The 14,529-nt window shown below is 56.8% G+C and overlaps 5 protein-coding genes across 5 annotated transcripts; 3 read left to right on the forward strand and 2 right to left on the reverse strand.

Moving 5' to 3' along the window:
* Positions 1-268: 268 nt before the first annotated feature.
* On the forward strand, positions 269-2,800 carry CMQ_6249 (uncharacterized protein; the record flags this gene model as incomplete). The annotated part of the gene is given in 5 exon segments (XM_014315314.1): positions 269-360; positions 380-633; positions 849-1,416; positions 1,828-2,076; positions 2,137-2,800. The coding sequence occupies 5 exon segments, from the start codon at positions 269-271 to the stop codon at positions 2,798-2,800; spliced, it is 1,827 nt and encodes a 608-aa protein (XP_014170789.1).
* A 2,341-nt stretch (positions 2,801-5,141) lies between these two features.
* On the reverse strand, positions 5,142-6,287 carry CMQ_6246 (uncharacterized protein; the record flags this gene model as incomplete). Its single annotated transcript, XM_014315311.1, has 2 exons — positions 5,142-5,591; positions 6,222-6,287. The coding sequence occupies 2 exons, from the start codon at positions 6,285-6,287 to the stop codon at positions 5,142-5,144; spliced, it is 516 nt and encodes a 171-aa protein (XP_014170786.1).
* An 852-nt stretch (positions 6,288-7,139) lies between these two features.
* CMQ_6119 (adenine phosphoribosyltransferase 1) lies at positions 7,140-7,690 on the forward strand (the record flags this gene model as incomplete). Its single annotated transcript, XM_014315184.1, has 2 exons — positions 7,140-7,476; positions 7,542-7,690. The coding sequence occupies 2 exons, from the start codon at positions 7,140-7,142 to the stop codon at positions 7,688-7,690; spliced, it is 486 nt and encodes a 161-aa protein (XP_014170659.1).
* A 1,687-nt stretch (positions 7,691-9,377) lies between these two features.
* On the forward strand, positions 9,378-10,472 carry CMQ_6292 (bax inhibitor family protein; the record flags this gene model as incomplete). Its single annotated transcript, XM_014315357.1, has 1 exon — positions 9,378-10,472. One exon carries the CDS (start codon positions 9,378-9,380, stop codon positions 10,470-10,472), a length of 1,095 nt encoding a protein of 364 aa, XP_014170832.1.
* A 183-nt stretch (positions 10,473-10,655) lies between these two features.
* Positions 10,656-13,027, reverse strand: CMQ_5977 (peptide methionine sulfoxide reductase; the record flags this gene model as incomplete). The annotated part of the gene is made up of 5 exons (XM_014315042.1): positions 10,656-11,334; positions 11,684-12,024; positions 12,121-12,224; positions 12,287-12,344; positions 12,425-13,027. The coding sequence occupies 5 exons, from the start codon at positions 13,025-13,027 to the stop codon at positions 10,656-10,658; spliced, it is 1,785 nt and encodes a 594-aa protein (XP_014170517.1).
* Between the last annotated feature and the right edge of the window lie 1,502 nt (positions 13,028-14,529).

Below are 14,529 nucleotides of genomic sequence, written 5' to 3' on the forward strand. Positions count from 1 at the left end.
GACATCGTACATGTTTACTACTCGTAGCGCCAGAGCCCCACCCTTGGCACGAGCCCCGTGACCAGCCGGGCCCGCCTGATAAGTGGCAGGTGGCAGGAAGCTTGGTGGTCTTGATAGCGGGCGAGGTTGGCCGCGCCTTCCGTTTCAAAGGCACCTGTCTTTTCGGCGTGTCTTGACGTGTCTGGGCCTTTTTCATTTTCTGTCTCGTTCTTGTCTCTTTCGCTTTTTCTCTTCTTCTCTTTCTGGCATTCTCCCCCATCATCTCGCCATGCCCGAGTTTTTTTCCTTTACGCTTGGCGCTGAGACGAACCCGCGTGTGCTGCGCGGACCGGACGAGGAGTCACCGCTGCTGGTTGGCCGGTTCCGGGCTGTGGTGCAGTCAGACAGCGGACGAGCAGGAAGGGGAGCAGGAAGAGGACGAGCAGGGCGAAGAGCCGGACGAGCTGGACGAGCTGGACAAGCAGGAGAGAGCAGCCGGGATGGCGGCAACCCACACCAGCCCCATGCCAGACGGCATCCGCGCTGGCCGTCACGCTGGCCACAGCGCTGGCCGCTTGCAGGGGGACAGATCGGACAGATCAGTCAATACGAGCGAGGACGGCCATACGGGGCCGTTTCGACGTCGTGGGGGTCGTGGGAAGCGGCCGAGCAGGAGGACGATGAGGATGACGGGTACGATGAAGATGACGAGGACGACGAAGAGGGGGCCGACAGCATCGAAGTGGACGACGACACCTGGACGCTTCCCGGTGGAAAAGACGCACGACGACCACCACGCCGACGACGACGGGTCCTGCAGCGATGCGGCCGCCACGTGCGGGATGTCTGGCTGACGCCGCGGCCGGCAGCCGTGCACCGCGTCATGGGCCGCTGGTGGACGCGCTGGGCGCTTCTGGTGGTGCTGCCGGCCGTCGTGGCGGTGACCTGGTGTGCGGTGCCGATGCCGCAGTGGGCATTGGCCGATGGCGAGAACGGAGGGTTGGGCAGGAACGGCGAACCGAAAAGACCGCCCGGTCACGGCGAAGCCCGCGTTCGCATCGGCTTCTGGCACTTCCTCCTGGCCTACTACGGCCCCTACAACGGCGTCGCGCTCGTCTGGATCACCAAGGTCTTCAACCTCTACGGGCTCAACTGGTGGGCTGACTCGCTCGGCTTTGTCGCCAGCGCCGTCCTGCTCGCTGCCGCCTCGCTCGCCGCACCTGCCCTGTTCTTTGTCGCCGCTCCCCAGACGGCTCGCCGGCTGCTGTCACACAATACCGTCTGGGTCACGTGGACGTTTGCCGTCATGGCCGTACCCGCGGCCGCTGCCCTCGCCCTGCTGCTGCTGCATGAGCGCCATCTCGGCCTGCGCCACGCCCTCTCGGCCACCCAGCGCATCTTCACGACTGCCCGCTGGGCCGGCGAGCCGGACGGACAGTCGCCACAGCTCCGGGCCTCGAGACAGAGCCAGAAACAGAATCAGAATCAGAAGCAAAAACAAACGCAAAAACAGAAACAGAAACAGAAACAGCCACAACAACAAGGCCCCGACAGAGAGCAGGAAGCAAGACTGATCAAAACAAACCAGGATAGACAGGCCGACCTCGTCAACAGCTGCGTCCTGCCTCCGTCTTCTGGCTCCTCTCAGTTCTTCCCGGCCGATAGCCCTCGATCGGGCTCTCCTACAAAGTCTGCCATCATCGCCACCTCTGTCCGTGCCACTTCCTCCTCTGCCTCTTCCTCTTCCTCCCCCCTTCCCCCCCTCTCTCCCTCCAACTTCTCCTCCCTCGCCCCCCTTCTTCCCCTTCGTCCTGCCGTCGCGATGCGCCGCTCTTGGCTGCCCGCCAGTTTTGTGCGCTTCCTCTGGCTCGTGAGTGCCCTCTTCATCTCCTTGCTCGTCTTTGAGCTCGGCGAGGCCTCTGCCTCGCTCTTTCTTTCCGCTCTGCCCGCCATGCGCCACGAAACGGTCTATGCCGTTGTCTATGTCTGGGGCTGGACCGTGACCGTCTTCCTGCTCGACCTCCTGACCGCCTGGATCCTGGGTGGCCATCAAGGCGAACGTGTCGGTAGCTATCCATTGGGATGGGTCTTCAAACTGTGAGAATCCATCCTCTCCTCTTTTTTCCTTTACCTTCCTCCCTCTCACTAACCCTCCAGCTACTTCATGCTCACGTACCAAACCTACGTCCGAGCCCTCTACGCCCGCCTCCGCTCGCCCTCCCAGGTCATCATGCTGCAGGTCCTCTCCTCGTCCACGCTCATCGTCCTGACCCCCGTCCTCATGTCACCCTGGACCCATCGGCTGCTCGTGGCCCTCGGCCTCAATGGACTCGCCTACGGCGCCTACCAAAAGGTCTGCGCCCGCAATGTCTTTGTGCGCTTCGTCGCCGAAAACGCCACCATGCTCGCCTTCCTCGGCGCCCTGCTCGTCCTGCACTTCGGCCCCAATCGCGACGTCTATCCCTACTTTGGCTTCGACGACGAGCCTGTCAATGCCACCGCCAACGCCTTGGGCAGCCTCCTCGATCGTTTCGCCAGCCAAACCTACGGCTACACCCCCTCTCTCCCTGACTACCCTGTCCCACCCCCGCCCGCCTACACCTTCTCCTTCACGCTCTATGCCGCCACCATTACTTGGGCCTGCGAGCTCGTCGCCGCCGTCCTCGTCTCTTCGCTCATCCTCTGCTTCTACGGCATCGCCGTCGTCGCCGAGGCCAAGGCTGATCTCGCCGCCTGGCCCGAACTGCTCCCTGCCAGTGTCGCCGTCACCGTTCATGTCCTGCAGAATATGCTCTTCTCCATCATCCGCCTGCGCTTCTGAGATCGGAGAGAATTGAGAAGCCCCAGAACAGCTGGTTATGCCCCTCCACCTCTCGTCCAATCATGCCCCGTCCCACTCCTCCTTACAAACCACCCCCTCCCCACCCTCTTACGGCCCGATGGCTTCGCCCCTCCATCCTCTCCTTCTTCCTCTCTCGGCACTCCGACTCGGTCTGCCTTTCGCCAGCCGCTGTGCTCTCTTTATCTCTGCATTGGGCCCGTCCAGACTGGGCCAGGCCAGCGTGCCTCACCGCGTCATGTGTTCTACACCAGCCTAACTCCGTCTTGTTGTTCCTGCCACTTTGCTCTGCTATACGTGTGCCCTCCCTCCTTGGGTCTCGCTATCATGCATGTGTTTCACCTGTGCCTTGTCCGCATTTCTGCGCCATCTTTCCTCACAGCGGTTTGTCAATGATACCCCCTCTTACATAGATCTCGTTCCTTTCTCACCTGCACATACACAATGCAGACGATAATGATGAAACATGCCCCTCCGTGCTCGCGTGCTGCCAATGACCCTGCCGCTCCTTGCCATTCTTGATGCCCAAGGACGTCCCGTTCCAACAAGTATACGTTGTCGTAGCCGTCCAGCCGTCGTCCGTCATCCGTTGCCTGCTCTGGAACAGTCTGTCCGTGTTACCCAAAAGTGCTGACGGTGCGCTGTCATCTCTTCGACAGCCAATACAAACGCAATGCGAGATACTGCTGAGCAGCGCAAGACCTGACTGGTTGGGCTGCACGATATGCTTAGCTGCCTTTGTCATTGGCCGTATGGCAGCCGGTAGGCTGATTCTGTCGGCCGTCCTGGCAAGGCGCCATCCTGATTGTTAATGGCTTGACCGGATGAGGAAGCTCTGGCATATTTGCTTTGTGCAGTGTATGCGTCAGTGACTGACGCAGCTTTTTAGTGCCCAAAGTGGAACGCGTATAAGCCGCGAGTTGAGCTCGCTAAATGCTGAGCGAGGCTTTGAACAGGTGGATTTATTTCCCTGGGCGATAGCAAGACCAGGTAGCAGGGCAAAGCGGCCATGTTCTACGTAAAGCTGCCTAACAAGGGCAAACCCGAGTAGATACGAACCAGCAGTCAGAAGAGATGTGCTTGGCTCGCTGAGGAAAGAATGAGACAGCTTGATGCGCTTACAGCAACTGGTGGGACTTCTGCCTTTGCGCTGGCAGATACACGAGGCGTCTGAAAAAGTTAGAAAGCCCTGATGTCTCAGCATGGCTAGATAAGTAGTGCATGCTATGTAGTAGCAGTCTATCGTAGCCGCTTTCCTGGCCGCTTTTACGAGCCGCGGCCAGCCGAAAGAGGACATCGGCGCGCTGGCTTGCAGCTGACTTGCAGCTGGAAATTAGCTCTTCAGGACTGCGAAAACGACATGTCCAGAAGACGGCCCCTTCTCGCGCACCGCCCCATTTCACGCATCTGCCGCCTGCACGCGGATGCACACAATGTTGACTATGGGTATGACCATGCCTAATGACGAATTGCACAGTTAGAGTTGGATGATACATCGGTAATGAGCACGCGTTAAAGCACGACACCAACAGCCGTAAGTTGGACGTGCGATAAGAGGCCATCAGTCAGGGCTCATAGAGCTAGCGTGTTGTCTCATCCTTGCTGCTGACGCTCGCTTTCGATAGAGACACGGGAGATCCCGGTGCCCGCTATCCAGCGGTTTTGCTTACTGCAGCCGTTCTTGCCTCTGGCATCTGCTGGCAGATATGCATGTTTCCCTTTCTTGCGTATAGAGTCTGCCTGCTTGCGTTACGGAGTCAGGAAGCGGCTGGACCGGCTGGACCGAGTTGCCAGTGCCACCCAACAGAATAAACCCAAGCAAGGGGCAGAAATAGATAGTTGACGAGACACGAGCGGAAGCGGGCGAGCCGAGCACATTGGCTCGTCGTATTCATTGGGGATTTCAGGACCCCACAGACGAAACAGCAATGCATCGTTTTCCAGCATTCGGTAATGGCGGCGCTCACACCCGACCGTCGCGGTGGACTCCTCCAGTGCTCTGAGTGGCTCCGTGCGAACGGGAATGGCGTGAGTGGGCTGTGTGGATAGACGGCTAACGCTGCTGATGCACTGATGCAGGCGGCAAGCGTGGGATTTGGCTCTGTGCCAGCGACAACATGGCCAACCCTGTCTAGGCTGTCTAGGCTGTCTAGGCTGTCTAGGCTGTTTCGAGAGCCGGTGAGCCGCATTGGTGTGATTGTGGTGCCATGTTCTGGAAGTAGGCGAAACGATGAAGGAGGCCGGCGAGTCGTCCGAGAGGCCTGCACGGCTGCCCTCAGCTGCTGTTTTGCCAGACGGATGCGACGTGGAGCCGGGCTGACCACTATCGCATGAGGCATACGACGAACGTGAGGCCGGGTCCACCGTGCTGTACGTCGTATGTACGAGTACTCCGTAGCAGGATGTGCGGGAGATACAAGGCAAGGGGAGGGGTGGAGAAGTGGGTTAGAAGCGGGTGGTGTGGCTCCAGAGCGATGGTGATGGGCTTCTCGAAGATACGTGTGCCAGCCAGCCCATACGACATGGCTGCAAGTCCGTGGACGGTAAACCGACCTGGTGCGCGTGCGTGTTCCTGGTCCACGGCTGATGGCAGATTTTGTGCAAAGTTCACGGAGGGTCGAGGGGGCGAGATCGTTCTTCTGACTCGGAGGACCTGGTGCATGGGTTTCTTGTCGTCAAAGACAAAGTCGAGCGGTCCATCAATACGATAAGCCTGCTGCGGCCCACCGCCTACCATCGGCACACGGGCCTGCAGTTGCCTGATCTGCCTGATCTGCCGCACACATGTGCGGCGGCTCGCCCACTTCTGGGAAAGAGCGCCCGGGGCGAGGATGAAGAAACGGTTAGGGGGAAGGAGCGACGGCGAGTTGTTGCGACATGTAGATTACAAGTACGAGTGGCTTGCCCGCTGAGAATGAGCACTCTCACCGTCATTTGCGCACGGCGTTATGCAGCAGTTCTTGCTTTAGCATCTCCTCCAGGTCGCCGCTTCTAGCGGCGCCGGCTGCAAATGGCGACAAATGACAGAGCAGAGCCAGCTTTAAAAGTCAGCCATAAATTGGTTGTGGCACTCGCTCTCCGTGATGGTGGGTCGGAAACGGAAGGTAAGATACTAGTGGGAAAGAACGGGGGGAAGGGAAGACCATGCAAGACAGAAGAGGCAAGACAGCAAGGACAGCGGGGAAGGCAGGGCAAGACAGGCAACTGCGACGCATATACTCCGTACTGTAATACATGGTAGGACGGACAGGAAAGTTGGCGTTATCGACCCCTCGTCAACTGGCGATATCTCATTTCCTCCTCTCTTTTCTGCACTTCTTACTCCGTATATCGTGCATCGTCCACGTCCCCCCAGTCAGCTCCTTGGTGTTGGCCTGGTAGCGCAGGCGTCTTCATCGCCCACCACCTCGGTCAGCTGGTCGTCGCGCAAACCCTCTGCGGGCGGCTCCGACTTGTCTGGCCTCCTCATCCTGCCCCTTCATTCTATTTTATTTGCCTCGTTTTTACACCACCGCGTCTGTCTGACACAGCATCCTGCTATCACTCCCCGACCCCCCCCCCCCCGCTTATCGTTTATGGCCAACCTGTTTGCGCTTATGCCGTCCTCAACCTGGCCTCTTCACATGTATTAGTCGGCCTCTCCATTTTATTTTAATCTACTGCCTCCTAATGCTGTTTCTTTTGCACTAGCGCTCGCGTTCATTTATTCGCAAGCCTCTAGCTCGCTTTCTTCCGCTCCTCTGTCTGCACACCCCTCCACTACAGCCTGGCCTGGTTAGTTGGCACCAACAATTTTTTCTTCCTCTTCCTCTCTCGGATTGCGACCTCGTTCTTCAACCGCCTCAAGCACCGCCATATTTGTCACCCCTCTACTGTCGGGGTTTCTGTCTCTCTCGCTCCGCTCTCTCTCGTTTGTCTTCCGTGTACTCCTTTTCTCTCTACCCCTCCACCTCGCCTACTTTATCCCTCCCTCTCCTTCTTCCCTCCTCCTCTCCCCTCCTTTCCCTCCTTCTCCCCCATCATGACCTCACCGGTCCCTCAGACTGCCCAGAGCCTGGATACAAGTCTAGACGTTACTCAATCCGTCCCATCTGCTGCTCCGTCCACTACCACAACGGCGCCTGCTTCTTTTGCGACGACCGCGACAACACCATCCGCTGAAACCATTACCAACTCCTCATCCGCTCAAGATGCCTCGGGAGGACAGTCCACCACCGCCGCCGCCGCCGCCGCCGAACTCGCCAGTGCAAAGATAAGCCTCTTCGGCGCTCTTCGCCGTTTCGCTGACTTCCCCATCAAGGGTGTCACCTTTCTCGACATCATGCCCCTCTTCCGCGACCCCGCCATGCATGCAAAACTTCTCCGCGCTCTCGAGCTGCAGGCTCTCCACTTTGCCCCTTTTTCTGCCGCCTCTGGTTCCTCCGCTCCTTCGGTCGATGTCATCGTCGGTCTCGATGCCCGTGGCTTTCTCTTTGGCCCGGGCCTTGCCCTGAACCTCGGTGCGGCTTTCGTTCCCGTTCGGAAGAGGGGCAAGCTCCCGGGCCCTTGCGTCACTGCCAGCTACGAGAAGGAATATGGCGCAGACTTTTTCCAGATGCAGGAGGATGCCATCAAGCCGGGCCAGAAAGTTATTATCGTGGATGACATTATCGCAACAGGTGAATTCCATCCTGCCAAGTCCGCTGTCACATGCTTATTTTGTACTAATGTCCCCCCTTCGCAGGCGGATCCGCTGCGGCAGCAGCCGAGCTTGTTCGGCAGGTAGGCGGCCAACTGGTCGGCTACCTATTCATTCTCGAGATTTCCTTCCTCAAGGGTCGCGAGAAGCTCGGCGGTGTACCTGTTGTTACACTCCTCGAAGAAGCCGAATGAGTCCCTGCACTACTTGCTACCTCTCCCATCTGCTCGTATTTCAACAATCATAAGGGCGACCAACAAAGAAACGGGGCGACGATATCTAGAAACGCGAAAGAGGCCACCATACGCCACTTTTACCAACACTGCATGATTCACCCACCGACTTATTATCGACCGTGCCGCTTACCCAGACTGCGAGGACGACTGCACAATTTGCTGCCCCCCGTTCTGTGATGTGATCCCGCTCATCACGACTAGCTTTCTCCATTCAACAACGACAGGAAGGATTTACAGAAGTTTTTTTGAATTTTGCTTTTCCAAGTCTGCTTTGTATGACATGGCATGACAAAGAGTCATGTCCTAGAATATTTACGTTGTGCTTATCTAGCTACCCCCCGTCTTTCTCTCTGCCTTTCCCCTGCTTCTTCTTGCTTGGTCTTCTGTCAATGTGCTTGTGCGAATGTGCAGAAAAGCGTCAGATATGCTGGACATGTCATTGAAATTGGCCGCATTGTGCACCCGTAACATCAATGCGCATGGTGACTCGGCAGCGGGCATATCGACAGAGCCATGCTGCGAGCTGCCTCAAGTACGTGTAGCATATAGACAACAGTGAGGATAATAACATGAGTGATACAGCGTAGTTGCAGGACTAGACGGACTACATAGACCTGAACGTGCCAATGCTATCTAAACATATAGAATCAAATAATTTACCATTCTACGAAGTACTACTAGCGGAAATTGATACCAGGCGAGACTCCAAAGCAAAGAGCCGAAAGTCCTGCCGAATTTTGACAAAAAGTCTAACATACGTGTAGCTTCGAGGAGGGTGCATTTAATGTGGTACCATGCATCGGACCTGGGCCAGGCCTCTCCGATCGATCCGACCAAGCTGGAACGTCTCCACCGATAGGCTGGCATTGCTCCGTACAAGTACGGAGTACATGAGAATAGGCTTCCCTTTGCCCCTGATTCATCGTCCGACTAACCGTCCAACAGCCCCTAATGGTACGGGCAGTCTAATAATAGACAAGAAGTCTTACCATTCCCCGTCGTCGTCAGCCAAAGCACGACACGGCACGGATCGGCGTACGACGCGTTTCACAGGCGTAGATATAGAAGACTCCAATCAGAAGGTAACGTCAGTCTTGACGACACAATACGCTACAGTATAGAAGTACGCCTGCAGTGAATCTCAAGAAGAAAACAGTCTACGGATGGCATTCAGGAGAACAGTCGTGCCATATCTTCCAAGGATTCCCTCCTTGGGTATCTTGCTCTTCACAGGCCGCATCAGATGACGATAAGCGTCAGCCAGCCTTGTGCGGCTCACTTCGTTCCATAAGGGTTTTGGTACGGGAGTATTGCTGGAACACTTCGTGTGCTTCTATACTGCTTAGTAAAGAGTGGATTGACCACTGGGAGCGCAGACAATTCTAGAAAGAACGATGGCGACGACGACCTTAAAAGCCGATCGCTAACCCCGCCAAGTGGGCACGTGCAGGGAGTTGCCTGTCGATTAGTCAAGCACCGGAGCTTCTTCCAAAACTTGCCGAACGTCATTTTGCCTCTCAGACACAGTTAAAAACCAGACAACAACTGGCCACGGCCTGCAAAATTTTCGCCACAGCCTCCTCAGCGACTTCGACGAGATCTGATACTGCATCTGTGCAGGAAGACGAAACATCGCTTGATCAAGATGATGCCATTAGTGACATCGATAGGCCAGGCAGCGGCGATGCGACGCCTGGCACCGCAGCTTAGCCGAGCCGTGGTGCTTTCGCGGACGGCGGCGGCTCAGGCAGGACCCCGGGCGGGCGGCTCGGCGGTGCGGGCATTCCACCAGTCGACACGGCTTGGTGCAGGCTTCTTCTCATCGGCGACACGGACCTCACTTCTCCCGTCGTCGGCCAAGACGGCAGCAAGCCGCAGCCTCATTTCGCGGCTGGCCGGCGGCAGGCGGAGCTATTACCAGCAGACACAGACGGCGGCAGGCGGCCAAGGGGTGCTGCGCAAGGTGCTGGTGGGTGGAGCGATCTTTGGTGGGACGCTGGTGCTGACTAACGCGATGTTCAACCGGGAGACGCGCGAGGACGGGGGGATGCCGGTGTTCGAGCGCGAGTACCTCAACAACACGTTCCTGCACACGGGTCTGGGTGTGGGCATCATCGCGATGACGGCGCGACAGATGGTGCAAAGCGGGTTCGTGTACCGGATCATGATGACGAACCCGTGGGTGATGGCGATCGGCGGCATGGCGCTGAGCTTCGGCACGATGATCGGCACGCGGGCTATCGACCCGGACAACTACCTGCCCAAGTACGCGCTCTGGACGGCGTTCAACGCGACACAGGCGGCATTTGTGGCGCCGCTGGTGGCGTTTGTGCCGGGCGCGCTGCTGGCCCGCGCTGGTCTCTACACGGTGGCCATGATGGGCTCGCTCTCGCTCGTCGGCGCCACGGCCAAGCAGGAAAAGTACCTCTACCTGGGCGGCCCGCTGCTGGCCGGCTGTGCCATCGTGCTGGTGTCGGGGCTGGCGCCACTGGTCATCCCGGCGACGGCAGTGCGGGCATTGGCCTTTTCCGAGAATATCTGGCTGTATGGCGGCCTGGCCGTGTTTGGCGGCTTCACGCTCTACGACGTGCAAAAGGTGCTGCACCACGCGCGGCTTGCCGAGCGCGGCGTCATCAAGCGCGACCCCGTCAACGAGAGTATCTCGCTCGAGCTAGACTTTCTCAACATCTTCATCCGCATGGTGCAGATTCTGATGATGCAGCAGAACCGGCGGAAGTGAGGGTGAAGCATGGGTTTGGAACGGTTTTCGCTTTTTTCAGTGTTCTGTGTAGCTCTCCCGTCTTCTCCACTGTTTCTTTGTAGCTCTCTTCTCCATTCCATACAATAAAGGACCATAATATACAGAGTCCGCACAAGCCAGTTCCATCCGTCCTCGTCTGCCTCCGCGAATGTGTTTGTGCTCCTACTTGAGCTCGGGAAAGGGCCGGACGTGATGGCTTGAGCATTGGTAGCCGTCCGGGTTCTTGACGAGGTACAGCTGGTGGTACTCCTCCGCGTCCCACCACTGCTGTGCGGGCAGGATCTCGGAGACGATGCGGCCGCCCCACCACTGGGCGTTGGCCTGGGCGGTGATCTCGCGGGCGATGCGCTCCTGCTCGGCGTCGTGGAAGAAGAGGGCGCTGCGATACTGGGAGCCACGGTCGGCGCCCTGTTGATCGGGCGTCGTGGGGTCGTGCATGCGGTAGAAGAACTCGACCAGCTGACGGTAGCTGATGCGGGCGGGGTCGTAGACGAGCCGCGTGGCCTCGGCGTGGCCGGTAGTGCCGCTGCAGACAGAGCGGTACGACGGGCTGGTCGTGTCGCCACCGACGAAGCCCACGCGCGCGTCGTAGAGACCGCCGTCCGCTTTAAAGTGCTGCCGGTAGGCGTGCTCGACGCCCCAGAAGCAGCCTGCGGCGACCGTGGCGATCTGGGCGCCCGGGGGCGTGGGCGCAGACGCTGCAGACGCAGGCGCAGAGGTGCCTGAGCCGTCGACGATGGACATCTTGCCGGAGCCGCGGACAGACAGGTGGACGAGGCGGGTGATGGCGCTGAGGAAAGCTGTCATGAAGCGTGAGGCTGTAGTGGATGTGGTGGATGTGCTGCGTACGAGCGATTGCGAGCTAGTTTAGACAAAATCTCTTCTCTGCGTCTTGGCCAGGACGTGTCGCTCTTTATAGGCGGCCTGCGACCGGCAATTCGGGCAGATTTGGAATCAAACTCAGATGCTGCTGCAGTGAGAATCTTGGAGCAGAACTCGTTCCAAGTGCTTACGTAATGCGGGGTGCATCTGAAAAAGGACAGTATCTTCGGGACCTTGTCTTAACGAAAAATACACTGGACCACAAGCATGGATTCAAACAACTCGACAGGAAATAACAAGCAGCAAACAACTAACAGCAAAAGAAAAGCCATCAATCCTGCTTTCATACATTCTCATCCTTCACATACACCTTCCCCTCCTTCTCCTCCACCCCCTCTTTGGACACATGCCAGGACGGCACTGGTGCCAGATCTGCTCCGTCTGCTCGTGGATACTCCGGGTGCTCTGCATAGATGGCCGCATCTATCTCCCCCATCTTGTCGTAGGCATTTTGTAAGGAGCAGACGGTGTCGGGGCTGCGCTGCATGATCACATCGCTCTCGGCCCGGATCCGTATCAGCTGCTTCCACAGCAGCCATTGCTCCGGAGAATGTCGACGCACGTCGCCGGCACTTCGAAAGAAATCTTCGGTCATAAAGTGAGTAGTTGTGTCCTCGTCGACGCGACCGGGGATCATCGTGGCGCAGAACTGCTCGCCGCAGATTATGATAGCTTCTGCAACATGGCGCAAGTTTCTGCCAAAGAGTAAAGTACTCTCCAATTCCCTACCCACATAATCGCATACCTGGTCGCATTCCATCTCCCCGAGACGTGCGACGTGGGCGAGAAATGTGACTTTGTTTCTCTCTCTCTGGAGGGCTTTCGTCCTCGAAGAACTTGGATCGAAACCTGGTCATCAGTCAGCATCCTCGTGCCCTCCCGCGTGCCCCTGTTCCTATTGCCGCACTTACTGTCCCATTGGTCTCTGAACAGAAACCAGAGATCGTCAATGCCACTTCGCCTATACTCCTGTCCGCAAGAGCGCAAACATCAGAACATGGCACGAGCAGCAAGATAATCTTGTCTCGGGGACGCGACACGATACTAACCTCGGGACCGAGACTGTTCTCGCGTCCTCGGAAACACTCCTTGGTCAAGATGGCGGCGCATTTTACCAGCGTTTGCATCAGCGGATGCATTTGCACCAGCGGATAGTCCTGAGGGCATTGCTGGATGGCTTCGTAGTACCAAGTGAAAATAACCTGTGTCTCCTCAGGAAACATCTTGAACCAGGCGTAAATGCACTCGGCCAGCATATATGCCTTTTTGTCTGGGTCGCCTGGAAACTCGTAGATGGAGGTGACGGACTGAATGGCAAGGCTTTCCCGCACATACCACAAAGCCTCGCCCTGACGATCTGTGCAGATATAGCGTGATGGCCATTTGAAGACGGGATAGTTATACGAGTCGTAGTCGTCGGATCCTACACTGGAGTCCGTCTCCGCCTCTGACCCCGACTCCGACTCTGGCTCACACTCCATCTTCCCGTCGTTCTCCGTATCTGAAAGCTCTGGCTCGGATTGACTGTCCCACCGTTCGAGATCTTTCATCTGACGTCGCTCCCAAACCGGCTTTGTCGTGGCTTCTGGGACATCCGTAGCCGTTGAGATCTCGTCCGGCGACGCCTTTTCCATCGATTTTGCGTCCGTCATGTTGCAATTCGGGCAATTTATGGTCAGTAAGGAAACTGACGAGGGAACTGCCACAGCACGGAGAGACTCGACGCAGGAGAGCTGCTTTATAGCTATCTCAAAGTCTGTCCTGCTGCCCTTCCGCTATCTCTCCTATTGCGAGATGTTTTCCGCATCCGGCTTCACCCATCCCTTCTCTGCCGTTGGTGCAACAGGCAACGACAAAGAAGTCTAGCCATCGTCTTTCTCCCGCCCTTTCCAAAGTTGTGTTGGAATCAGAGGGTTGCTGCATGCGGACATCCCCGACCTGCAATAGATGAAAGAGAGAAAAGGAGGATATGGAGCTGGGATGGCTGCCTGGCGGCGTTGCCGACACTCTGACTGTCTTTAATGAGGAGAAAAGTGAGCCATCCCATTTTAAGCGAGAGTCACACCGAGCTGAAAATCCAAGCCCACATCTTGTCACATATCACAGTTCGCATGCCTTTTCGCTTCCAGTCATTACTGACCACACCTTTGAAAAACGAAGATGAGGAAAGCGATCGTTTGATATTCCACTAGAGGGATTCACCGCCATGTTGACATGTCGTGCGAACCTTGTGGCAACCCACGCTTCCAAATAGCTCTGTTCACAGATATGAACGTTCTGGAAGCTCTGGCCAGTGATCATGAACATGTCCCGCTTTTCCCTTTCTCGTGGGCCGTGAGCTACAGGGGAGAGAGTGCATACTTAAAAAAACGGGAGGAAAGCTGCAAGAAATGGAGAGGGAGAAACTTCTCAGACGCAACCGCGCAAGAAAGGACTACCAAGAGATATCACAACATCAGCGCCAGCTAAGAGTCTTCCCAACCAGTTTCACCCATCATGGTCCTGCAAGTTTCAGTCGATTTACCAGATAAGGACCCGGAACAGCCATCCCCTATGCCATGTCCGGGCTCAGCTGTCTCATACGTGAGTGCCAAGGACCCGGTCTCTGACCTAGATCGGACTTTGAGCTAACTCTCTTGTAGTACAGTTTCGATGGCATTGCATGGAACGAGAAAGATGCGAGCAAGACCTCGCAAGTGAGAAGAGGGCAGACTTGGATTCTTGCTTCCGAAGTGAGAGCTCAACAGAGCACTATACCTCCTCTTATTCAACATTCTTACCCCTCAAATTTCTATAATCGTTCACCGCAGTTGCCTCTCAGTACAGCCCCCCAAAGACTCCCAAGTGACACGATCAGATCAAATGCCCCGGTCGGATGGATGCATCATCCACTCATACCTGGTCAGACTACTGCTTGGGCTCCTACGGCTTCCAACGAGACGGCTTCCCGGCCGAAGGGGACGGCTTTTAAGCCAAACAAGATCAATAAGAAAAAGAAGAAGAAGCCGCCGAATTATAACCCTGTCGGAGGCGTACGAGCAGTCTACAATTGTAGTGATCCTTCCAAATTTGACGTCATATGTCATGACCCAAGAACTGGCACGACACGATATGGAAGACATTTGGACAATTTTGCCATGGCCAGGAAACATGA

The sequence above is a fragment of the Grosmannia clavigera genome, assembly GCF_000143105.1.
Source record: "Grosmannia clavigera kw1407 unplaced genomic scaffold GCSC_167, whole genome shotgun sequence".
Classification (NCBI taxonomy): Eukaryota; Fungi; Ascomycota; class Sordariomycetes; order Ophiostomatales; family Ophiostomataceae; genus Leptographium; species Leptographium clavigerum.